Raw genomic sequence first — 23,459 nt, forward strand, 5'->3', positions numbered from 1 at the left:
TTTTTACTATATATATTCAAATATAAATACTATAATATAATTATATCAATTTTAATAAAAAAATAAAAAAATATTAGATTATACCAATAATAGACCTAAAATTGTATTACATTTGTACATATTAATACTTTTTAGATTTAGAAAAATTAACTGTACAGAGTGAAACATTTAATTTACACATTTTAAATAATTTATAAATTTTGCATTCTATGAAAAATTGTACCAATTTAATTAAATATCTATTGTTTGCTAATTACTTTTAATTAATTCCTAATTTTAAATTGAAAACAGAATTACGAAATATTTACAGATTTAGTAATTCTAACTTGTACAAATAAATTTTTTTGTAAGTATATATTTGCAAAATTTAAAATTTTTTATAAAATCATTCAACTTCTAATTTGATATTTTCTAAATTTTTATACATATTAATACAAATTATGTATATAGACATTCACATTATAAATTATTCTGATTAACTTTATTGATTTTATAAGCAAAGATATTCTTTTCTATAATAATTTGGAAAAGTTAAGAAACAAGCGTATTTTATATATAAATATAGTGTTTTAAAGTCATCCAAAGCATTTTTAGATCATTCAAGATTATTCTTTTAATAAACAATTCTTCGATCAATTTGGAAATGGTTTTTTCTTAATAAAAATATTAAGATTGATCATCAGTTTTATCAAGTTTTCAATTTTTGCCATTATGTATTAATCTTTTTATTATTTAGTAAATACAATTTTTATATTATACACTATAAGATTAAGTAATTTACGATTATATATATATATATATATATATATATATATATATATATATATAATCGTAAATTACTTAATCTTATAGTGTATAACATAAATATATATATATATATATATATATAATATATATATATATACATATATACAGGGTGAGTTTTATTTCGTGTGTCAATCTTTTTATCATGCGGGAGATTATCGACTGCATAATAAATCGATCGGTACATAAATGTCAATTATTTTGATCGACCGTAGATTTCAAAGACTTGAATATAATGTGTAAAATTATAAAGCAAAGTAAAAGCTGAATTTATGTAGTATGGAATTATTATTATTATTATTAATAAAACTACGTATTTATTATTATTATTATTATTATTGTACACATTATATTCGGATCTTTGACACGGTCAAACTAATGGTACCATCTTATGTCTCCCTCGAAACCATACAACTTTTGTCGGAAACATTTTTTCGTATCTTTTAAACTTTACGAGATATTTCGATGGCAAAGTTAAAATGGAATACCTTGTAAGTATCCATTGAATGTTGTATGGATATCCCGTGGATATTGACTTACATATCTTATGGATATTTATGAAATCTCGTTTAGAGGACATTTGGATATCTATAGCATCTCTAATAACTGATTCTCATATATTCGTAGATATCCTTAATGCTGATGAGGAACATCCAATGGATAAATATCTATCTAATATCCAATTATTTTCTGTATAGGCATATGCAATATTTTATAATAAGATATGCAATGTTTTATAAGAAAGTTTCATAATTTCTACATTTTTAATATACTGAACAATAAGTCATTAATTTAATTAAATGCGTTTAATTGGTTATTATTTTTTTAATTACAATGCTTAAATATTTAAGTAAAATATTTAACGAAAATATTTAACTAAAATATTTAACTAAAATATTTAAACTAAAAGATTGATAATCAATCAAACATATTTATTCAAGATGATAATCAATCAAATACATTTATTAATGAATTTTTTATAGATTTGCAATGTATACTCCCAATGCATATGCATACATCATAAATGGAAAATTAATTATTGATTCTAATTAAGTTTTTTTGATGAGAATAAAATGTTTATAAACTATTATTATAACCAGTTTGATGAGAAACAATTATGACTCGCAGCATACAAGAAGATAATAATGTTGAATAATGATATTAATAATAAAAAATTGTTTATAATATATTATTACATGATGGAAATAAAGATTATATATAGAGATAAAACTTATTACGCATATTGTGTTTCAAGCGCGCTTAAGATGAAACTGGATGGATATGTTAAAACTTAATAAAACTATTACTATAACTATTACTATAACTTAATAAAACTAAACTAATGCATTTGAAGATTTATTGACATTGCGTAAAGCATTTTTAGCATTTTAAAATTAATAATTAATTTTATATTTTAAGAATGTTTTCAAGCAACGTCAAATTTTTCTCGAAATATATTCGATTTATTAACTACACAGACCTGTGAGGGTCAGTTACAAAAAGCAGAGTAGATGAAGCTGATAAATTTTTTGACCCTGAAAACAAATCTGGCCGCAGAATTACCCCAGCACGTTAGGTTTTCGAGTAATTTATAGTTAAATAGTCCAAAAATGGCAATTTTGGCAAATTTCATGAATTTTTTATGGAAGAATCAAATTTTTGAAATATTTCTGCTAATAGTATCATATAATACTAGTCTTCACCTTTTAAATCCATTTTCGATTGCCTCACGATTTTTTTTCTCTATTGACGTAGCTAAGATCTGTCTAGAGTTCTTCTTAAGAATTACCACTTACGTATATTATGTATATTCAAATGATATTAGGAGATATACATGCATATCACGATTTGTGGCTGCGGTCAAGGAAACGCTGAAGATGTTTTGAAATGTTTGATTGACCAATCAGGATAAAAGAAGTAAAGATTTCTTTACTTTTCACTTTGACCGCAGTCTGTATCGCAAATCTTTCTTGCGTAATGACCATAGTATCATTTCGTGATTGAATCTTGAAACAAGAAGCGGAAATTTCATATAACATTTTGCTCTTTAAAAAAAATCTCTTAAAAGATTTTTCATTTTCTTTTTAGAAATATATCTATTCTCTTTTGCTTCCTTTTTTCAATCATCTTATTGTATTTAATTATCCAATATTTATATAAAATATGATAAATTGTGATATATAATTATATAATTGTAAAACAGTACAAATCAGTTAAAAGTGTCATCAACTATCTTGGTCAGGCATAGTTACTTAAACGCTGGTGCGATAGTAAGTATCAAAATCTTGCATTTTTTTCCAGTATCATATTGAAACTCTCAGTTTCGTTTTTTATTTTTTAAAAAACAGAGTATTCGTAAAATTAAAATGTGATTTAATAAAAAATATAATTGCTAATAAAAAATTGTTTGATTATTTAATAAAAAACACATTTCATTAACAAAAGATGGATATTTTATGATGACATTTTTTTCTGGATCATTTAAAAAATATATAAAAAACATTTATAAAGGGCATAGCATGATAAGTATACTGTGTGCTGCCCTCACACGAATCTCGTTGAGATTTTTACATAAGTTGATGTAAAAATGAATTTTGCAAAATATTATATCTGAAAAACATTTTGTATAGAAGTTAATTAAATTGAAAATCTTAAAAAAACGAATTTTCTCTTCAATGGGTGAATCGATTTTGACGAAAAAAAGTATATTATGAAGAATATATAAGTATATTGAAGAAATTGTAATTATGCAATAATTTGTTTTGCATTAATTTTGGATTTGAAAATAGCGATGCCAGAAATCACTTAAATTATAAACAGTTCGTACGCACTTTTGCTTAGTTTCATGTTTATTAAAGAGTTAAATAAACTATAAAGTACGTTTAACTAGAGCTATCAGTATAAGTGGCTTAGGTGAAGATATTTGATAATAAACTCTTTAATATCAAACTCTTTCTGCAGCTTCTAAGCCAATATTTTTGAAATTTCAAGCTCTTAATGCGGATAAGTATAACCAATGAGATTTTGAGTCATAAATACGCATATTTCTCTAACTTTAAGTCAACATGATATTCTCATCTATCCCATACTATTACAATCAATTACCGATATCAACTTTGATTCTTCATGATCACTCTTCGAAACCATTCTTATACTCAACTTGAAAATTTTCTCAGCTTAATATATCATTGATATATCATAAGTTATTATTTAGATCACAATTCAATTCAATCTGTAAGGATCACTAAACGGGCGAAAAAAAAACAGATGTTTTTGCAGATGATCTTTATGGCATATAATTTTTTATTTGGAAATAGAAAATTAATTGCATTTAAAATTTTATAATTCATAATTCTCTGAGAAAGAAATTCGGTTATATACATATATTAAATTATGATGAGCTTAAATTAGGCAGAGAGAAGACTGATTGTGAGATGTCATGGCCTGCTTTTAGATGATCCCTGAAAGCGATATTCTCTCTATGTACATTGAAAACGTGGACATGAATTACAAAGTTAATGTCCATGAATATTTTCAGAGAGCAATATATAATGTGCACAATTTCTGGTTTTGTTCCGTGCTTGTTTGTGCCGTATTAAGGTCTATTTACACATATCCGTGACGTATCAGTATCGTATCCGTTCAGTTCCGTGATTTTTCGTCAGTATCAGTGATGATAAATATCGTTCCTTTGTTTTTAGATGGACGTGTTTACACATGTCCGACGTAGTATCGTATTCGGATCGTTCAGTTTCAGTTCAGTATCCGCATAGTAATATTGTGTTTATTGCAAACGATATTTTTGCTTTTTTACGGATACATTACGATGGTCAGTAAATTTATTTATAGAGTATTTGATGCCAAGCAGATCACTTGGATCAAATCGTGGATTTAGATAAAAGTGAAATATTATATTGTGTAATTTTACGATAAAATTTTACAGTAAAATTATGCTTAATATAATATTTTATTTGCATTCAAATCCACATCTTAACTTAAAAAAAGTAATTTGCTTGACATAGAAAAATCTTTATAAGCTTATACCTATTTATATAGACATTTTTAGGCTTGTAAAAATGAATGATGAACAACTTCTTGAATTAGTGCGTCAATATCCCGTGCTATACGATTTATCGCATCCTAAATATAAAAAACTGAGCCATCTTGAAAATCACTGAGTTCAAACTGATCAAACTATACGGATACATGTGAATAATCATCACTGATACATTACGGATGTTACTGACACGACACTGATACGGCACTCACACGTCACGGATATGTGTAAATAGAAATTGTATATTCCTGTATTTAATAATTGTGTTATGCATAAAGTTATTTCTGTTCTTAAGAGTGTGAAGCGAAAACGCAACAAAAAACTATACAGGGTCTACCAAAAGTGTGGAAACCCCTAAATATCTCGGAAAATATACGTTTTACAGAAAAGTGTTTCCAACAAAAGTTGTAGGGTTTAAGAAGATCTATATACTGATTCTATCAGTTTGACCTTGGATGGCGTCGTCAAGGTCAGGTCAAGGTCACATTGACTTTTTTAAATGACACCCCCTACATTTGATTGCATATTCTTATAGCTTAATTCAAGAGCTTTCCAAAACACTATAATAATGTTCATTTTTATTAAGTACTTTGCGAGTTATGAGGGTTGAATGATAGAGTAGCGCCGGTATTAACATTATCCAAGGTGTACTACATGGAGGTTACTCGCTCGGATTTGCATCTGTTGTGTGTGTGATCCAGCTAACTAAGGCAAGATCGGTCGTGGATCCAGTCAGCAAAAGCAAAGACCCAACCAAATTACAATCGAGCATTTAAAGACCTGGAAAGCAATCGACATAGTAAACAGTAAATAAATTTGTGGATGCTCATTTATCATAATAATTGTTCGAAATGTGTGCGTGTGCGTGCGTGCGGTGCGTGTATACAGAGATCAGGTTAGGTTGCACCAAACGATTGCAAATGTGTTTCAATGTGTTAAAGTAAATGCTGAAAGTGGCTGCCATTTACTTCCTGACAATATGCTAATCTTTGGTAGAATGTAGAAATGACTTTACGATTCGTTTCAAAAGGTATCAAAGCCATTTCATCCCTTATTCGCTGTATCAATTCGTGAATGGTTTTAGGTTTTGTTCTGTAAACCTTACTCTTCAGATATCCCCATAGATAATAATCAAGAGGAGTTAGATCTGGTGACCGAGGTGGCCAATCCTCTCCTCCCTCATTTCCGTTCCTTCTTCCTATCCACCGTAGCGGAAAAGTCTCATTTAAAATACGACGTGGTCCTGCACCAAAATGAGCAGGAGCTCCATCATGCTGAAACCATATTACGTTTCATACACGTTTTATGGAGCAATTTTTTGGCAATTTGACTTCAGCGAAATATAAGGATATATTGAGGAATCGATCTTGCCTTAGTTAGCTGGATCACACACACAACAGATGCAAATCCGAGCGAGTAACCTCCATGTAGTACACCTTGGATAATGTTAATACCGGCGCTACTCTATCATTCAACCCTCATAACTCGCAAAGTACTTAATAAAAATGAACATTATTATAGTGTTTTGGAAAGCTCTTGAATTAAGCTATAAGAATATGCAATCAAATGTAGGGGGTGTCATTTAAAAAAGTCAATGTGACCTTGACCTGACCTTGACGACGCCATCCAAGGTCAAACTGATAGAATCAGTATATAGATCTTCTTAAACCCTACAACTTTTGTTGGAAACACTTTTCTGTAAAACGTATATTTTCCGAGATATTTAGGGGTTTCCACACTTTTGGTAGACCCTGTATATGTATATACACACATATTTTCTAAATAAATTTGCATTATTCTTGAAATATATGACACTATTTTTTTATCTGAATTTGCTTTGCCTCATGTATTACAATAAATAATTTTTTCCCTATTAATATTTTAAATGGGGATGGATAATTATTTATAAATTTTTTTATAACATTTAAAAATTAAAAAAAATAAATTTTATAATTTATTTTATGGTTTTCATATAAAGTAATTTATGAATATTTTATTATAATTAATATTAACTATAATTAATTTTCGGATAAATATTTTTATCTTTTTATTATTACCATCAGAACTCCGCCGAAGAAAATAATAAGCACTTCCAAGAAGAAGAAATGCTTCTGGATCAGGCAGAATGTTTTCCATTTTAATAGAAGTAGAAACAGTAGAACATTAGTAACGATTGGGGAAGACATAATAAAAGCAACCGTAACAGAATGTAACAGTAGAACACAAGGTAACATTAATATGTAATCATATTACCATTTTGCTGTTATCATTTTTCAGTAATGTCATTTGTAATTGTTGCATTAATTTTACTGGCAATTATAAGTTATTACATCTTAAATTACTGTCATCATCAATGACAGTAGATAGTTAAGATGAAATAACTTATACTTGACAGTGAAATTAACACAACAATTACAAATGACATTACTGAAAAATGGTAACAGCAAAATGGTAATATGATTATATATTAATGTTACCTTCTGTTCTACTGTTACATTCTGTTACGGTTGCTTTTATTATGTCTTCCCCACCCAATCGTACTATAATAAATTAAAAAAAACACAATTTACATAATGCGTCCTTCAGATTAGAAAGTAAACGTATTAGTTTATTGAAATAGCAAGTCTCACACATAAAAGATTTCAAGAATTTTTCAGTTCTACTGTTACATTCTGTTACGTCTTTCCCACTCAATCGTACTATAATAAATTAAAAAAAACACAATTTACATAATGCGTCCTTCAGATTAGAAAGTAAACGTATTAGTTTATTGAAATAGCAAGTCTCACACATAAAAGATTTCAAGAATTTTTCAGTTAAAACAAATTAGGTAAGTTTTGATTTAAAATGCAATTTTTTTATGAGATTCTATACAATAATCATTTTATATTTTATGTTATATTTTAAATGATAATTTTCACTCTGCTATTTTTTAAAATTCTTTTAACTTAATGTTAGATTTTATCTATTTTATCTTTGAAGAAAGAAAATCAAATCTTTCAATAAAATTCAAGTCATTTTAAAAAAAGATAAATATGAATGAAAATATTAATCAACATAAATCTTACTTTTGGTTCTCTCTCTCTCTCTCTCTCTCTCTCTCTCTCTCTCTCTTGTTCTAGGATTATATTATATAAACACTGTAGATGTGTATTGTATATATGTATATTTACATACATGAAGATTAGATATGTACATATATGTATGTTTATATATATATATAAATATATATAAAGATATGTATGTTTATATATATATATATATATATATATATATATATATATAAAGATTAAATGTATATATGTATATTTATATATGCAAAATTTGACCCAAATCAGAACATGATTTCGGAAGAATAGCCGATAAATAATTGCTACACAAAAATACATATACATAAATATATAATACATATCATTTGACATCTAAAAAAAAGATAGGAATGATATTACAATTCCGATACTTATTTAGAGGTCCTAAATTCATATTTTAAGTTAGGACATATATTTTAAATTAGAAATTTAATCTTGAAATAATTTGTTACCGTATATGATATTTTTATATGCAGGATATTTCAGGATGTGTTAAATGTCCTAATTTAAAATATAATTTTAGGACCGCATGAAAAAAATTTTCCTCTAAGAATGTGCTTATAAATATTTTGTTTAAGAGATATTTGGTTTTCTACTATTAATAAAGAGAAAGATTTATGCATTCAGCTATTTCTGTTTTTCATAGATTTCCCCTGTCTCTTAGAATAGAGATCGATTTATTATATATGTTATATATGTTAATATGCTAATAATAAGGCTAGCTAGTCTTTATAATATCTTGTGGATAATATAAATAAAAAATATCAATATTTGTAGAAAAGTACATTTTATAATTTATTTATATGTGTCAATGCTATATGTCAATGCAATTATGTAAAAATATCATATACGGTAACAAATTATTTCAAGATTAAATTTCTAATTTAAAATATGTTCTAACTTAAAATATGAATTTAGGACCTCTAAATAAGTATCGGAATTGTAATATCATTCCTATCTTTCTTTTAGATGTCAAATAATATGTATTATGCTTTTTGTGTAGCAATCATTTATCGGCTGTTCTTCCGAAATCATATTCCGATTTGAGTCAAATTTTGTAAATAAGTTCCTTTCAGATAAAATAAAAAATGCTTAAAAAGTATCTTAATTTTTGAATCGCGAAAAATCCTTCTCGTGTACTTCTTTTTTATCTAACAATATATGTCATTTGACATCTAAAGTTACAGAAAAGTTAGAAATGATATTAAAATACCGATACTTGTTTAGAGGTCTTAAATTTATATTTTAGAACATTTAGCCTTTAAATAATTTGTTACCGTATATGATATTTTTACATAATTGACATATAGCATTGACACATAAATAAATTATAACATATCTTTCTACAACCATCGATATGTTTTTTACTTATCCTATCAACATGATACTAGAAAGACCAGCTAGCTTTAATAACATAGTTAGTAAACCGGTTTTTGTTTTAAAAGGCAGGGGAAATCTATGAAAAAACAGAGATAGCATTCTAAATGCATGAGCTTTTGTCCTGATGAATAGAAAAAAACCAAATAAATGAAATACATGTGCATGACAAGAAACACTCCAACTATCAAAAGAAAAATACTATGCAATATAAGTAGTAATCTACTTGAACAAACTCTACGTTTATGCATTTAACATTTAACATTTAAAATAAATTAACTAACTTGACGGCTCAAGTATAAAATATATAAATTTAACTAAATAATTAGGCAATATCGAGCCAACGCAGATGTAAGGCGTAAAGCAATAAAAAACTTGATTCTTAAAAGTCTTATTCTTCCTCGCCTTTTTATATTTCATATAATAAATTATGTTTATTTATAAACATATATAATTATGCAATTTCTTTAATATTTCTGCAGATAATTTAAATTTCACTTTTAAAACATGTTATATTTATTTTTACAACGTTTTTAAAAATAAATTCAACTTAATTAAAATAATTTTAATTAGGATTATTGGAATATTAAAAGAAAGAATAAATCTTACTTAATATCCCTACCAATCCTACTATTACAAAATTCTAATGATCTTAAGAGCCCTATCAACCCTAATATCAATAAAAGAATTCTAACGATTTTACTTAATAGTCTTAACAACCCTACTTCCTGATTAACTAAAGTTATTCAAGATTTGAGGAACCTATCTCTAATCATCACCTCACCTAATCATATATACATATATATTTTAGTCACGCGCCTTAACCGCGTATCCTAACCATAATCTTCAGGCCAGTTGAACCTACCTTTCGTTGATCCTGGCCACTTTCTTTCTCGATCTCTAATCAGAAATCGAAGAAGCAGATAATTACTCCTTTTTTTGCCGGATAATTACCGGCAAAAAAGCGTGAAATATTTACGCTCATTTAGTAACGATCGTTCGATTTCACGATCGCTCGTTAAATACTGAATATAACTTTATTTTAACTGAAATAAAACCAAATTATACAAATTTCTATAAATTATATTTTATAATAAAGTATATAATTAATGTGTGTATATTTAACATATTACAAATTATTTAATTAATTAATCATTTGGCTTTATATTAAATTAAAGTAAAGTTTAAAAACAATATCTACAAACAAATTCTACGATGGATGAGTTATGAGCAATTAAAAGATAAGTGCGTATTATAAGAATAAATTAGCATCAAAAATTGATAAAATGATAATTGTTAATGCGTGTTCTTTATTTAATAAATTAGACAAAAAATCTTTACAAAAAAATCTTTTCTTGATTTCTTCTTTTTTTAATTAATATTTCAATATATTTTTGCAATAGATGCAAAGCATCTATTAAATTAATTTAATAATATAAGCATTAATTTAATTTAATAAAATAAGTATCTATTAATTTAATTTAATTATTTAATTTAATTTATTTAATTTTATCCATCCTAGCTCATCCATTTTAAGGCAACGGATTTATCTACAATCTACAATCTACATCTACATCTGCAATCTCTACGAATCCATGATGGATATAATGATTTTTAGATACATGTTACAATCAAGTATATTTAGGAAACATGAAATACCTGCTCTTTTATCGTTGCTCGGTTAAGTGTGTGAATAATAATAATAATTTTAGGGTACCAAATGTGCTCGAGACAAATCAAATCTGATAACAGCGAGATTTAAAAGAAAAATTCAATTTGAATATTTAATAACACCAAATGAAAAAGTATCAAGAAATTAATTTTTCTGTTGCATTTAAGTTTACACTTAGCAATAAAACGATAATTTATTTTATTGTGATTTTTATAAGAATAATTATTTCTTTAACGATACTTAAAGATTAAGTGTATTTTATTCGATGTTTTTTATCGTTCAACTTTTTAATAATCTAAATACAATTCAAATTATTATTAATTTTAATTCTTGTCACACACTTCTATTTTTAAATCAATATGTCAAAAATGAAAGTCAAATATAATCAATTAATATTCTTATAGATCTGTTCTTTATAAAACTCAAAATAATTTATTTTGTTTAAACTAATTATTACGCGCAATCAATTTTTTTATCTTTTAAGAAAGATTTATCTCTGATATAATACTTTGAATGTAAAACTAGCAAAAAAGTGTTTCTTTATTAAAAATTTTTGAAAAATATAATTATATAAAGAGAGTATGTTAATTTTCATATATGAAATATTTAAATAATTATATTATTTTAAAAATATTTTATAAAATATTAAAATATTTATATATAAAAGTATTAATTAATAACAAAAAATATTATAAATGCTTTATTATACTTTATAAATGCTTTATTATACTTTAAATGTGTTAAAATAACCTGGAATATTTTATACATGCATATTACGTGATTTTTAGGGCAAATTATATATATCATTGAGAAAATGAAAAAATAATAAGCAATATAGTTATTTTGAAAATAATATATATAAATAATAATAATAAATAAATAATTTTTATAAATTACTCACTAATAATAATAATAAATAATTTTGATAAATTACTCACCGCATATCTCTCTGACTGCTTCAGGCTCTTTCACTGCTCTCTGAATGTCCGATATTTTTCCAGATGTCTTTCTTTTTTCTTCTTCATCCTTTGCTATTTCCTCATAACACTCATATTTACTCGCGAACAAACAATTAATTATATTTAGTCATATACTATAGAAACGATTGCGAGACTTTTGCACGGCACTACCGATCGCGGAATAATTACGAGAAACGCACATTAATATATCGTATAAGGGATAAAGAAGTCGATTCACTCTACAATAGTCGTAACGAATTATTTATATATATTTCAATATCCTAATTCGCGATCGCGATCGCGTTTAGGAAAAAAATTCAATAATACGAAGCGTTTTATATCACTACTTTGCTGTTGGAATGTCGTGTGAATAATACAAGATCGTCTATATATTTATAATTTTTGCCACTTTTGTTTCAATTTTTATTTGGAATAATGAAGGATCACGTTTCGATGGATGTATCATCGCCATATAGTTTCATGTTATTTATTAAGAGTTAATTAATTGTTAATTGTAATAGCCATAGCGAATTATATTTCGATATTAATCGCGATCGCACTGTTAGAAAAAGAATTCAATAATACGAAGTGTTCCGTATGACTACTTTACTACTGGAATCTCGCCGTGCGAATGATACAAGGTCTTCGCCTATGTAAACAATAGTGCGTACGTCATCAAGGCCGAACGTTGTGTTATTGACCTCGCTGCCGAAATATTGTACGCGTACTATGACGTACATATATGAAAATTGAATTTATATACAAGTATATTTTTAAAGTCACACACGCATGTACACACAGATTAATTATTTATTAAACGATTAATATACATCACAAGGCTTTCCATTACGTTAATTATTCGATTTTGCCATTCAATTGTTTTACTGCGCATTCTCAGACGAATTATATATATTTAAATCATCACATAATTATATGATAAAGCATCAGACGAAATATTCTTAATTATAAATATTAAAAGAAAAATAATTATTGTTCCTAAGGATTGCAACAAAATGATAATTTATAATTTTGATTCCGGTCACACACATCGATTCTTAATTGCATTCGATTCTTTTTAATTGCTTAATTAAATGAACGCATCACGCAACATACGTGTTTCGAAATTATATTCTAATTATATTCCAATCGTATAATCGAGTATTTCGAATAATGGAAAGAGCAATGATCAAATCAATTATTTATTAATAATAAAATTGTAACTTACGAATATATTCCGTTTATTCCGTACGTTAACATCGCGGCAACAATGAATAAACTTTTAAAATAAATAAGTATATCGAAACAGTATATCGAAATAGTTTTACCGATTTAATTACTGATATAAAAACCGATCAATTGACCAGTTGGTGAAACTGTTTCAATATACTGGTTACTTTCTTAAAAGAATTGTTATATTATGTTTACGCGCGTCACGCGTTCGAACTCAATTTTGACTTCTCGCGGGAAGACTCGAATCATTCGTCGAGAATCGATCTTTCAAAACGCGATTGTTTTGTATAATTTCTGCAATTAGTGATTATTAATTTGTACGATTTTTATTTACACAGCGAGTGGCGCGTTTTGATTTTGATTTTAATTAATGTCGAGTGAGTCATAACTTTTTGAGATATATTGCATTATTATCACGTAGCAAAATGACAAAAAGCATGGTGTAACACATGCGAGTGTTGTACAAAGCGTAAATTGCTGTATGATCGTATGCGGATTACTGCGTAATTATTTTTTTTGAATATCAAGTGAATATCATAAAGCAGAAAAAAATAAACGAGAGAAACGAAAAAAATAACTCATTAGACGCATCGTGCGATGACGAAACAATCGTGAGTAATTTATAATTTATTTTATTTTATTATATTTATTATTTATGGAATTAATTATTTGCTTTTATCTTTAATAATAATTTATTTCACCAATGTGAAATATTGAAATATTCTATATGTATATATTATAAATATATTCTATATGTATATATAAACTTTAAATTATATAAAATATTGAATGATATTAATATATACAAATATAAATAAATATATACATGCATATATGTATACATTGTATATATTTATTTATATTTGCTATACGTCGCCAAGGCCAAACATGATATTATTGATAATTTTCTGCCAAAATATTGTACGTACTACATATACACGCAGAATTTTAAATTATAGAGGTATATTTTATTTTAAATTAATTATTAAACGATTGTATCGCGGAATCTTTTGTTATGCTAATGACTTCAATTTATTCGATTGTTTTATAGCGTTTTTCCGAAGTCAAATTTTATAATATTTAGTTTTGCATTTTAAAAGACTGACTTAAAGCGAACTAAATAAATAAATAAATAAGTAAATGAATGATGTTGAGAAAAAGAAAAAAAAGACACATAAATAAACAAATAAATAATAGCATGAAAAGAGAGAACATACTAATATTTTTATATATTTTTTAATAAATTATTATTAATTAAATTATTTATATTTTTATTTATATTATTTATATTATCAGAAGGACATATATGTTATCCTTTGAGAACATTCGTGGACATTGGTTTTGTAATTCATGTTTACGTTTTTAATGTTTACGGAAGGAGTATGGCTTCCAGGGATCACCTAAAAGCGGGCCAATCTTTCAGTCTTTTCTCTGCATTGGGCATTTGCCATCTAACAAAATTCTAATTAATGACCAACCAAATTTTTTTCTCAGTGTGTGGTCGATTTATGAGAACTGGTTACTACGCGTTTCGCGACATCTCGAATCCCAGAGAGACGAACGGTCCCCTATCGATTTATGCTACCGATCAAAGCCTCGTCTTGCTTGTCTCCAGTCGCCCGAAACGCACGAAATCGAAATATCAGGGCTAAGCCCTCTGTTTTGTATTATTTTGAGTTTACTTTATTTCATATATTTCCACATATTTCATTATACGTCTCGAACGAGCTATTTGCAATTCTTATATCTGTTATTGAAAGTTATTATTATGTATTATCTTTATCAGAAACGAAATGATCGTGAGCTCTCGTAAATTTTCGGAACTCGAGATTCGGGAGATTCGCGATATATAAGCTTCTCGGAGCCGATGGACAGGGTCTTGCTAATCATATCGTCGCTACGCATAATTCGTTAGGGCAAGTAACATAGTAATTATTACAATAAAGACAGAAATTATTAAGAAGAAGAGAGTTTATTTCATACAAAGGAGGCTACATCAGAAAAGAAATTTAGAGACTTATGCCTCGATTTGCATCGCCTGTTCGATTTAAATCCCCCAGGATTTTTACGCAAGAAATCAAACATTATGATCCTTTGAGTCGGATCCAGGACGAGAAGTTAGGAGAAGGCGGTTTGAAGAGGCTGCGGACTAGCATCCGGGAGAGGTCAAGGAAGCATCCGTGGAGCAATTCATCGGTGGTTGCGGTAGGAATATCATTCTTTTACCAATCAAATTGCTTATTCTCTATCTTAACATTTGCACAAATAATTTGTGAATATTTATTATTATATAGATTGCGCGTCAATATTACGTAAATTATAGCTCATTCGGCTCAGATCTCGGCACTAAAAAAAAAAAATGCATGATAAAAAGCGTCATGTATATACCCGTATAAAAACATATGTAAATTCGATAACACGTGACGCTTGAATCAATCGCGAATTTAGAGGAAAGAAAGGAAAAATTAGCTACTTATTGGACAGAATACAATAGTTTGCAGTTCGAGTTAGAGACTCTTTATGAAGACGAAGGAGAAGATCGTTTTTCGTTTGAGGAGATGTTCTTTGAATTGAACGCTGTATTGCGCTGCAAGATTTTGAATTTTAATCAAACACCCTCTACTAGTCGTGCGATATCACCAGTTGCATCCCCGACCGAAATAATCACCTCCGCATATAATATACGATTGCTAAAATTAGATTTGTCAAAATTTACAGGAAAATATGAGGAATGATTTCCATTTTTTGAAATGTTTAATTCCGTCATAAATACCCAGGTAGCGATCGTTTTATATACGTTTCTTAAACGTATCCAATATTTTTTAATCGTAAAACATTAATAAGAAACGTTTCTATAGAAACACTTTCAAAATCATAGTTAGGGAAACGTATTTTTCACGTTTCTAGGTAAAATAAAAACAAGTTTTTATTAATTTTAAATTAATTTTAAACTACATATACGTATGTACATAAATATACATATACGTATATATATATATATATATATATATATATATATATATAATTATTATAAAAACTATATTAATTTCTATTTACAAATATATGAATAAGATCACTAAGAATCAGTATTTCATTGATCTCTAGTAAAAACGCTTATTTTTTGTTACTTTACTTTTTAGAGAGAATATTGTGCAAAATAGAGACTATGCTCAATTCGCGTCCGTTGACACCGTTAAGTTCTGATCCGAATGATTTAGCTTATTTTACGCCAGGGCATTTTTTGATTGGTGAATGATTTTCCTTGTCCCGACCTCACCGATATTAAGCAAGATAGATTGATAGCTGGCAGAGAGTCGAGCAACTCCGTCAACATTTTTGGAGTCGCTGAAGCCGCGAGTATAACCAACTGCAGCGGAAAAAATGGGCAATTAACAAAGACAAACAAATCGAAATTGGACGGTGCTGATCAACACGGCCTTTCACCTTTACAATGGATGCTTGGTCGCATAAGTGAGATTCATCCTGGAATGGATGGCATCGCTCGGTCAGCAACAATGGTCACAAAGGATCGATTGTTAGACCTCTAACAAAATTATTGATATCGCCATTAAAAGATTAGCATGATTTAAATCACTATATTAAATTGACGCACTTTACGAAACATAGGCAAAAAGATAAATTTTCTCTTATGTTATTTCTTTAATTTGACTGTAAGCTAAATTAGTTGATATTTATTGACGAAAATGATTATTTGACTCAATTTAAATTTATTTGAATTGTGTATTATTCTGACTTGTAATCATTGTCATTACTTGTACATTTTATTATTTATTATTTATTTATATTGTTTATAATCATTCAATTATTATATGTTAATATTGTAAGACGCAGCATATTGTGAGATATATTTATATATAAATGTACATATATTATACATATATAACATGTACACATTTATATACACATCATACTAATCATCATGTTATGATCAATATAGTATTTTTAATAAATACTTTCGATTAGAATAAATAATAATGATATCAAAATTATATCAATAATATCTTTCTCAATGTATGCGCGTGTAAGATTCTAATGTAAATCAATTTTAAAAAATACTATAATTTATGCATTTATATATATTCGCTAATTAAAACTAATCCATATATATTTACAGATTACGAGAATGGATTTTATTTCTTTGATACTAGGCACCTTATTTGTTATTTTAATAATTCGCGTAATTATGTTAATGTATCATCAATATATTCTTCGAAGAAAACTCAAGAACATTCCTCAATATGGCAGATTTCCTTTTGGTGCAGCACTTGAACTAATAAAACTAACAAACGAGGGTGAAGAATTTTATGAATAAAATATTGTTTTTATGCTTTTATAGATGTTAATTATATATTTTTAGCAAAAAAATTTGAAACAAAAAATTCATCATTTATTTTAAATTAGTGTAATATACGTAAAATACATAATATATTATGTTTAATACATAAATAATCAGCATAATAATAAAAATTAAATACTAAATCTGATTATGTGCTTATTTACAGGACTTGTACAATGGTATTTACAACGTATGCTACAATTTAAAGAAGGAATTTTCGTACACTGGCTTACCATATTTCCATTCATTAATCTTTATAAACCTGAATTATTAGAAGTAAGAATGAAATCTTAGAAATCTTAGAATTATTAGAAGTAAGAAAGAATCTTTTTAATATAAAATATCATTATACTTTTTGTGATTATAAGTATATAAATACTTAAGAATTTGGAGCGCAAAGAAGAAACAACACTTCCTTTTTTCTAATTGCTCGTATATTTCAAAATAAGTATTATTATATTACACGAAATAGAAATGAACGTTTCGAATCATCTTTTGATTCATCTTCAGAGCGACATTAATAATACGCGTTAGAGAGCTATACGATGAATAAATACGATGATTAAATTACAAAATTATCTGAATTGACGTGCAGATAACGCGTTGCATTTTACAGGAATTCTAGTAAGCATATTGTTCCATCTAATTCTTCTAATTATTATATTATGGTGTGCCAATATGTTAATTTCAAATAAATCTAACAAAAATCGAGTAAAAATATGAAATTTACTAAAAATATTGAATAAATTTTTACATAAGACGTTATTTTCAAAAAAGTAAAAATTTGAAAAAAGACGTCTTATATAATAAATGATAAAATATTATGGAGTTCTATTATTTCTGAATTTATTTGTGTAGATTATTATGACCAGTACTGTAAATATTGAGAAAGGACATCCATATCAACTGCTGAAATCTTGGTTAGGCAACGGACTTCTGACTTCTACAGGTAAATCCATAACTTATTTTTGTATCACCTATTTTTAATATCTACATAAACATGAAAAGTAATTTATGAGTTTATATTAAATTATGCATTTTTGATGGTTTTCTCGGTTTATATGGTTATTCTCGGAAGTTGAATAACCCAACAAACTATATAAGAAAAGATAAAAGAGTAAAATTTTATTCTAATACAAATATGCAAATTTGTAAATATCTGTAATCTGATAAAAAAGACATTCTTTCACATTCTTATTTTTGTGTTCAATTACTTATGTAATTGCTTTTATGTTGATATTAATTATTTATGAAAATTGGAGACTTTATATATTGATATTAATTATTTATGAAAATTGAAGACTTTATATATTGATATTAATTATTCAATCTTTAAAACATTACTAAATTGTTTGTGCAATTTTTTTTAATTTAAATTATAAATATTTAGTGATGCAAAAAGGTTTAATAATAAAATAGGATAAAAAAATGTATATAATAATATTACAATAATATAAAAATATTGGCGCGCGCGTAACAATATATATAATATTAAATAATATATAATATTAATATATAATATTATAATATAATATAATATTATAATATTATAATATATATAATATTTTTTCCATTTTTTTATTTATAAATATGTAGGCGCATATTTTCTTTATTTCTTATACGATATTTTTAATAAGTAATAGTATAGTGTACCACTATACTATTTTCATACTATTTCAGGAAAACAATGGTTCCATGATAGAAAATTGATCGGGCCAACATTTCACTTTAGTATATTGGACCAATTTGCTGTGATTATGTACGAAAAAGCAGAGATTTTGATAAAATGTCTGGAAAAGGAGATAGCAAAGAATCCAGGGATGCCCATCAATATTTTTCCGTTCACTAACAATGTTGCGCTTGACGTTATATGTGGTAATAAATATATATGTATCATTATAATATATATTTCTTAGACATAAAAGAATATCGTTAATGTAGTATATATTATGCTATAGCAACAAATTATTATGAGCTGTAACATGAATAAAGAGACTTGTCAAATACACTAAATTTCAATTTTGTTGAATCGACAAGTTTATTCATTATAATAATAAATTAAATAAATTTACTGGAAATATAGATTATTTTGCTTTAACATTAAATTTATGTTTCCAAAATCAAATCGGCATATAAAATCTTTTTATTCTGGAAATAAATTTTATCTTCACTTCGAATAATTAACTTTTATATTAAATACCGTTTGTTTGTACGAAATGAAATTTATTGAATGTATAGCAATGGTTTTGGTGTAACAGCAAATTCTTTCCTATAATTACTGATTAGTACTGATTACAAGCACAATATAATTTTGATAAGGTCAATTTCTGACAGTATATATAAATGCAAAAAACTGAATTTTATTTTTTATATTTTATTTAATTGTGAATATACAGAAAAAGAATCTTTCAATAAATATAAGACTAACAAATGTCCAAAAAAATAATCTTTTCAAATTACAACACAAAAAAATTCTTTAAATGGTCCTCATGATAAATTAAGTAATAGAATAAAGGTTATTATAAACCAAGCACAGCGCAGGTGGTAAAGCGAGACAGAAAATTTCTTAAAAATAATTCTTTATAGATTCAATAAACTCATACATACAAACGTTTCGGTCCCTTTCGGACCCTCTTCAGTGTGACAAATTAATATACTAATAACATATCGAAAATATTAATCGTATCGTTACCGAAACTAAATCTAATAAAATTGAAAAAGCTAAATGAGTTTTGATATGACAATTGATTGAGTAATAGAATGAAATATGAATTTATTGAATCTATAAAGAATTATTTTTAAGAAATTTTCTGTCTCGCTTTACTACCTGCGCTATGCTTGGTCTATAATAGCCTTTATTCTATAATAGCCTTTATTACTTGAAATATAAGACTTATTCACATAAATAAAATAAAAGCAAAAACATTAAATAAATTAAATAAAAGCAAAATTTTATGTCGATATTAATTTCTGTGTAACAAAATTATTCGATTCTGTAATATTTTCAACAGTTATAAATATTAATTTTATTTCTTTTCTGAAATAAGCAATGTAAAATATTTTGAGAGATTTATGATGATATTGTCACTATTTTGTAGAAACGGCAATGGGTGTGAATACACATGCTCAAGAAGATGAAATCAAGTATACTGCAATAATACATAGGTTCGAAAAGTTATAAATTATATTATTTTATTAGTAATAATTTAGTTGATAGCATTAATGATTTATTAAGATTTTTTAAGATAGGAGATAGCCCATTTCGTATGATTAATTAATTAATATAATAGTATAAATATACTGTTACATCGGTTAAAGTTTTAACTTTCAGAGTTTCTAAATTAGTAACAAAGCGATTAATTCGACCGTGGCTATGGTCAGATTGGTTGTATAACTTAATGCCTGAAGGAATGGAATATAAATCAATGATTAATATAATACATAAATTTACGAGAGAGGTATGTGCAAAAAAAATGCTAATGATACATTAATAATGATAATGCATTAAAATATAGCGATAATGTATTAAAATATCGACAGAATTTTATTAAATTAATTGTTGGCTTTATTTTTTGTTTGAATGAATCCAACAAATTTACAACTGAGAAATAATAAATTTCAGGTAATACATAAGAAAAAGATTATTCGACAATCACGAAACGATTCTACTAAAGCGGAAAATGAAGATGATGAACCTGATATAGGTGCGATTATACAATTATAATTATATGTATGTTTTAGTAGTTCGTGTTAATAAATTTTTTAATTGTTATTATGAAATTTGTTTTCTTAGGTAAACCGGAGAGGAAAGCTTTTCTGGATCTATTACTAGATCAAAATGAGAAGGATGAAATTCCATTAACCGATGATGAATTGAGGGCACAAGTTGACACATTCATGTTCGAGGTGAGAGAAAAAATTCTTTAAATGTAAAACTCTTTTTTACCAGATTCTATGTTGTAATTATAAGTAAATGTTATAAAATGATAAGGATATATAATGATATAGGGTCACGATACAACTGCGGTTGCCATAACCTGGACACTCTTTCTTTTGGGTAATAATCTAGAGCATCAAAAAAAAGTTCATGAAGAACTCAAGGAAGTTTTCAAGGATTCAGAGATACCAGCCAACATAAAAGAACTGTCGCAATTAAAGTATCTTGATAGGGTCATAAAAGAAGCGCTCAGAATATTCCCAAGTGTACCTATAATCACAAGAAAATTATCGGTAGATATAAAAATAGGTATGATAAAACTTATTTCTATTAATATCAAGATAAAAGGAATATAATTTGTAAATTAATAAAATTTGATATTAAGTGATTTTTCCTTACATGATAAAGATACCTTTTTCATTTTTTAAAAGCTAAATAAATGCGATTCAGTAAAAAAATCAATATTTAAAAATTTACTTTAGATGATTTCTAATTTGCAACAAAATTCAAGAAATAATAAAATAATATCACAAAATTATATTTATCATTTGCCCTGTATAAATTCTTTATACTTATATTAAATACTTTTATTATACTTATATTAAATACTTTTATTATATAAATAAAATTTTTTCAAATTTTTCGAATTATTATTTATCTATTGTAGGTTTAATATTATATTGTGGATTTTCCACAAAGTACAACTTTTATGATGGATTATGAAAGTATAATTTTTTAAATTACAAAAACGTTTACATTATATATGTATATGATTTATCAATATAAACTTTTATGTATCTGTTTATGTGGGAAAGAAACAGAATACAGTTTATGTATACCTAGGAAGGGAACAGAATGTAATCTGTAACAATCTATTTTTTAGGTGATTATACGTTCCCAAAAGGTGTTACAGTTGCATTGGGAATTGGATTAGTGCATAGAAATCCGGAAGTTTGGCCAGATCCGTTAAAGTTCGATCCAGATCGTTTTCTTCCGGAAAATTCGAAACATAGGCATCCATATGCCTACATTCCATTTAGTGCTGGACCAAGAAATTGTATTGGCCAGAAATTTGCTTTACTCGAAGAGAAAACAATGTTAACAGCTATTCTGAGAAAGTGGAGAGTGGAAAGTGTAAAAAAATTAGTCGAATACGAGGCCACTCTTATTTTGCGACCAACCGAAGACATATTCATCCATTTCACGCCAAAGAAATAAATAATTTACCATTAAATGTTCATTTCTTCTTATCGTGCACAATCTTTATAATCTTTTTCGGTTATGGAATTTTTGAATCGTTATTCTCGTTGTAGATATAGCATACTACTATTGTATATTATATATTAATATATAATAATTCAGAGTGATATGAAATGTACGTTTGAATATCACAAAATAATCGGTGAGGAAAGAAGGTCGAAACCTCGAAGTATCTCGAAAAAATACAACGCGTTAATGTATTACACATTCTGTGTATAAGAACTTTAAACATGTGTTATGTTTTAGAGCTGATAATAGTTACATTCAGCAGAACAATTACTCAGTCGTCGTCTTGTCACTTGATGTTGATTATGCTTATTAAATATGCTTATCGAATCAAACGCAATTACTTTCTTGCTGCATTACTTTATTGTCCAATATTTCTTTTTTCTTTTCGTTCTTCGTGTTATTTATATATATATATATATATATATATATATATATATATATATATATATATACAGGGTGTAACTGAAAAAGCTATGGAGCAAATAACGTTATACCTGATTAAAAATCGAGTCGAAAAGTCGTGCGGCTCACATAAAGGCTGCCCGTCTAAAGGTCGGAGCTTATTGACGCAACTATAATTACCGCTTTATTAAGCATTATAGAAAAAAAATAATTCAGGACTTTTCAACTGGATTTTTAATTAAGAATAACTGGAATAATTGTTTGCTCCGTGGCCGCTTTTTCAGTTACACCCTATATATATATATA

General features: G+C 26.6%; 1 protein-coding gene across 2 annotated transcripts; it reads left to right on the forward strand.

Annotated features, from left to right (window-relative positions):
* Positions 1 to 2,902: 2,902 nt before the first annotated feature.
* Positions 2,903 to 23,083, forward strand: LOC105256688 (cytochrome P450 4C1). 2 transcript variants are annotated; one of them, XM_025407901.1, is made up of 11 exons: positions 2,903 to 3,074; positions 17,324 to 17,501; positions 17,712 to 17,821; positions 18,404 to 18,494; positions 19,226 to 19,420; positions 20,644 to 20,710; positions 20,877 to 21,003; positions 21,168 to 21,249; positions 21,339 to 21,451; positions 21,554 to 21,791; positions 22,366 to 23,083. In XM_025407901.1, exons 2-11 carry the CDS (start codon positions 17,333 to 17,335, stop codon positions 22,698 to 22,700), a joined length of 1,527 nt encoding a protein of 508 aa, XP_025263686.1. In that variant the 5' UTR covers positions 2,903 to 3,074; positions 17,324 to 17,332; the 3' UTR covers positions 22,701 to 23,083. The 2 variants fall into 2 exon arrangements, with proteins under 2 accessions (XP_025263686.1, XP_025263685.1); XM_025407900.1 differs by lacking the exon at positions 2,903 to 3,074 and adding an exon at positions 14,551 to 15,393.
* The last annotated feature ends 376 nt before the right edge of the window (positions 23,084 to 23,459 follow it).

This window comes from Camponotus floridanus, unplaced genomic scaffold (genome assembly GCF_003227725.1).
Source record: "Camponotus floridanus strain SB8 unplaced genomic scaffold, Cflo_v7.5 scaffold194, whole genome shotgun sequence".
In the NCBI taxonomy this organism is placed as follows: domain Eukaryota; kingdom Metazoa; phylum Arthropoda; class Insecta; order Hymenoptera; family Formicidae; genus Camponotus; species Camponotus floridanus.

Coding starts and splice junctions, on each gene's coding strand:
- LOC105256688 (XM_025407900.1), top strand. CDS start 15,208: ATGCCTCGATTTGCATCGCCTGTTCGATTTAAATCCCCCAGGATTTTT. Junction 18,495..19,225: donor CGGACTTCTGACTTCTACAG/GTAAATCCATAA, acceptor ATACTATTTCAG/GAAAACAATGGTTCCATGAT. Junction 19,421..20,643: donor TGCGCTTGACGTTATATGTG/GTAATAAATATA, acceptor ACTATTTTGTAG/AAACGGCAATGGGTGTGAAT.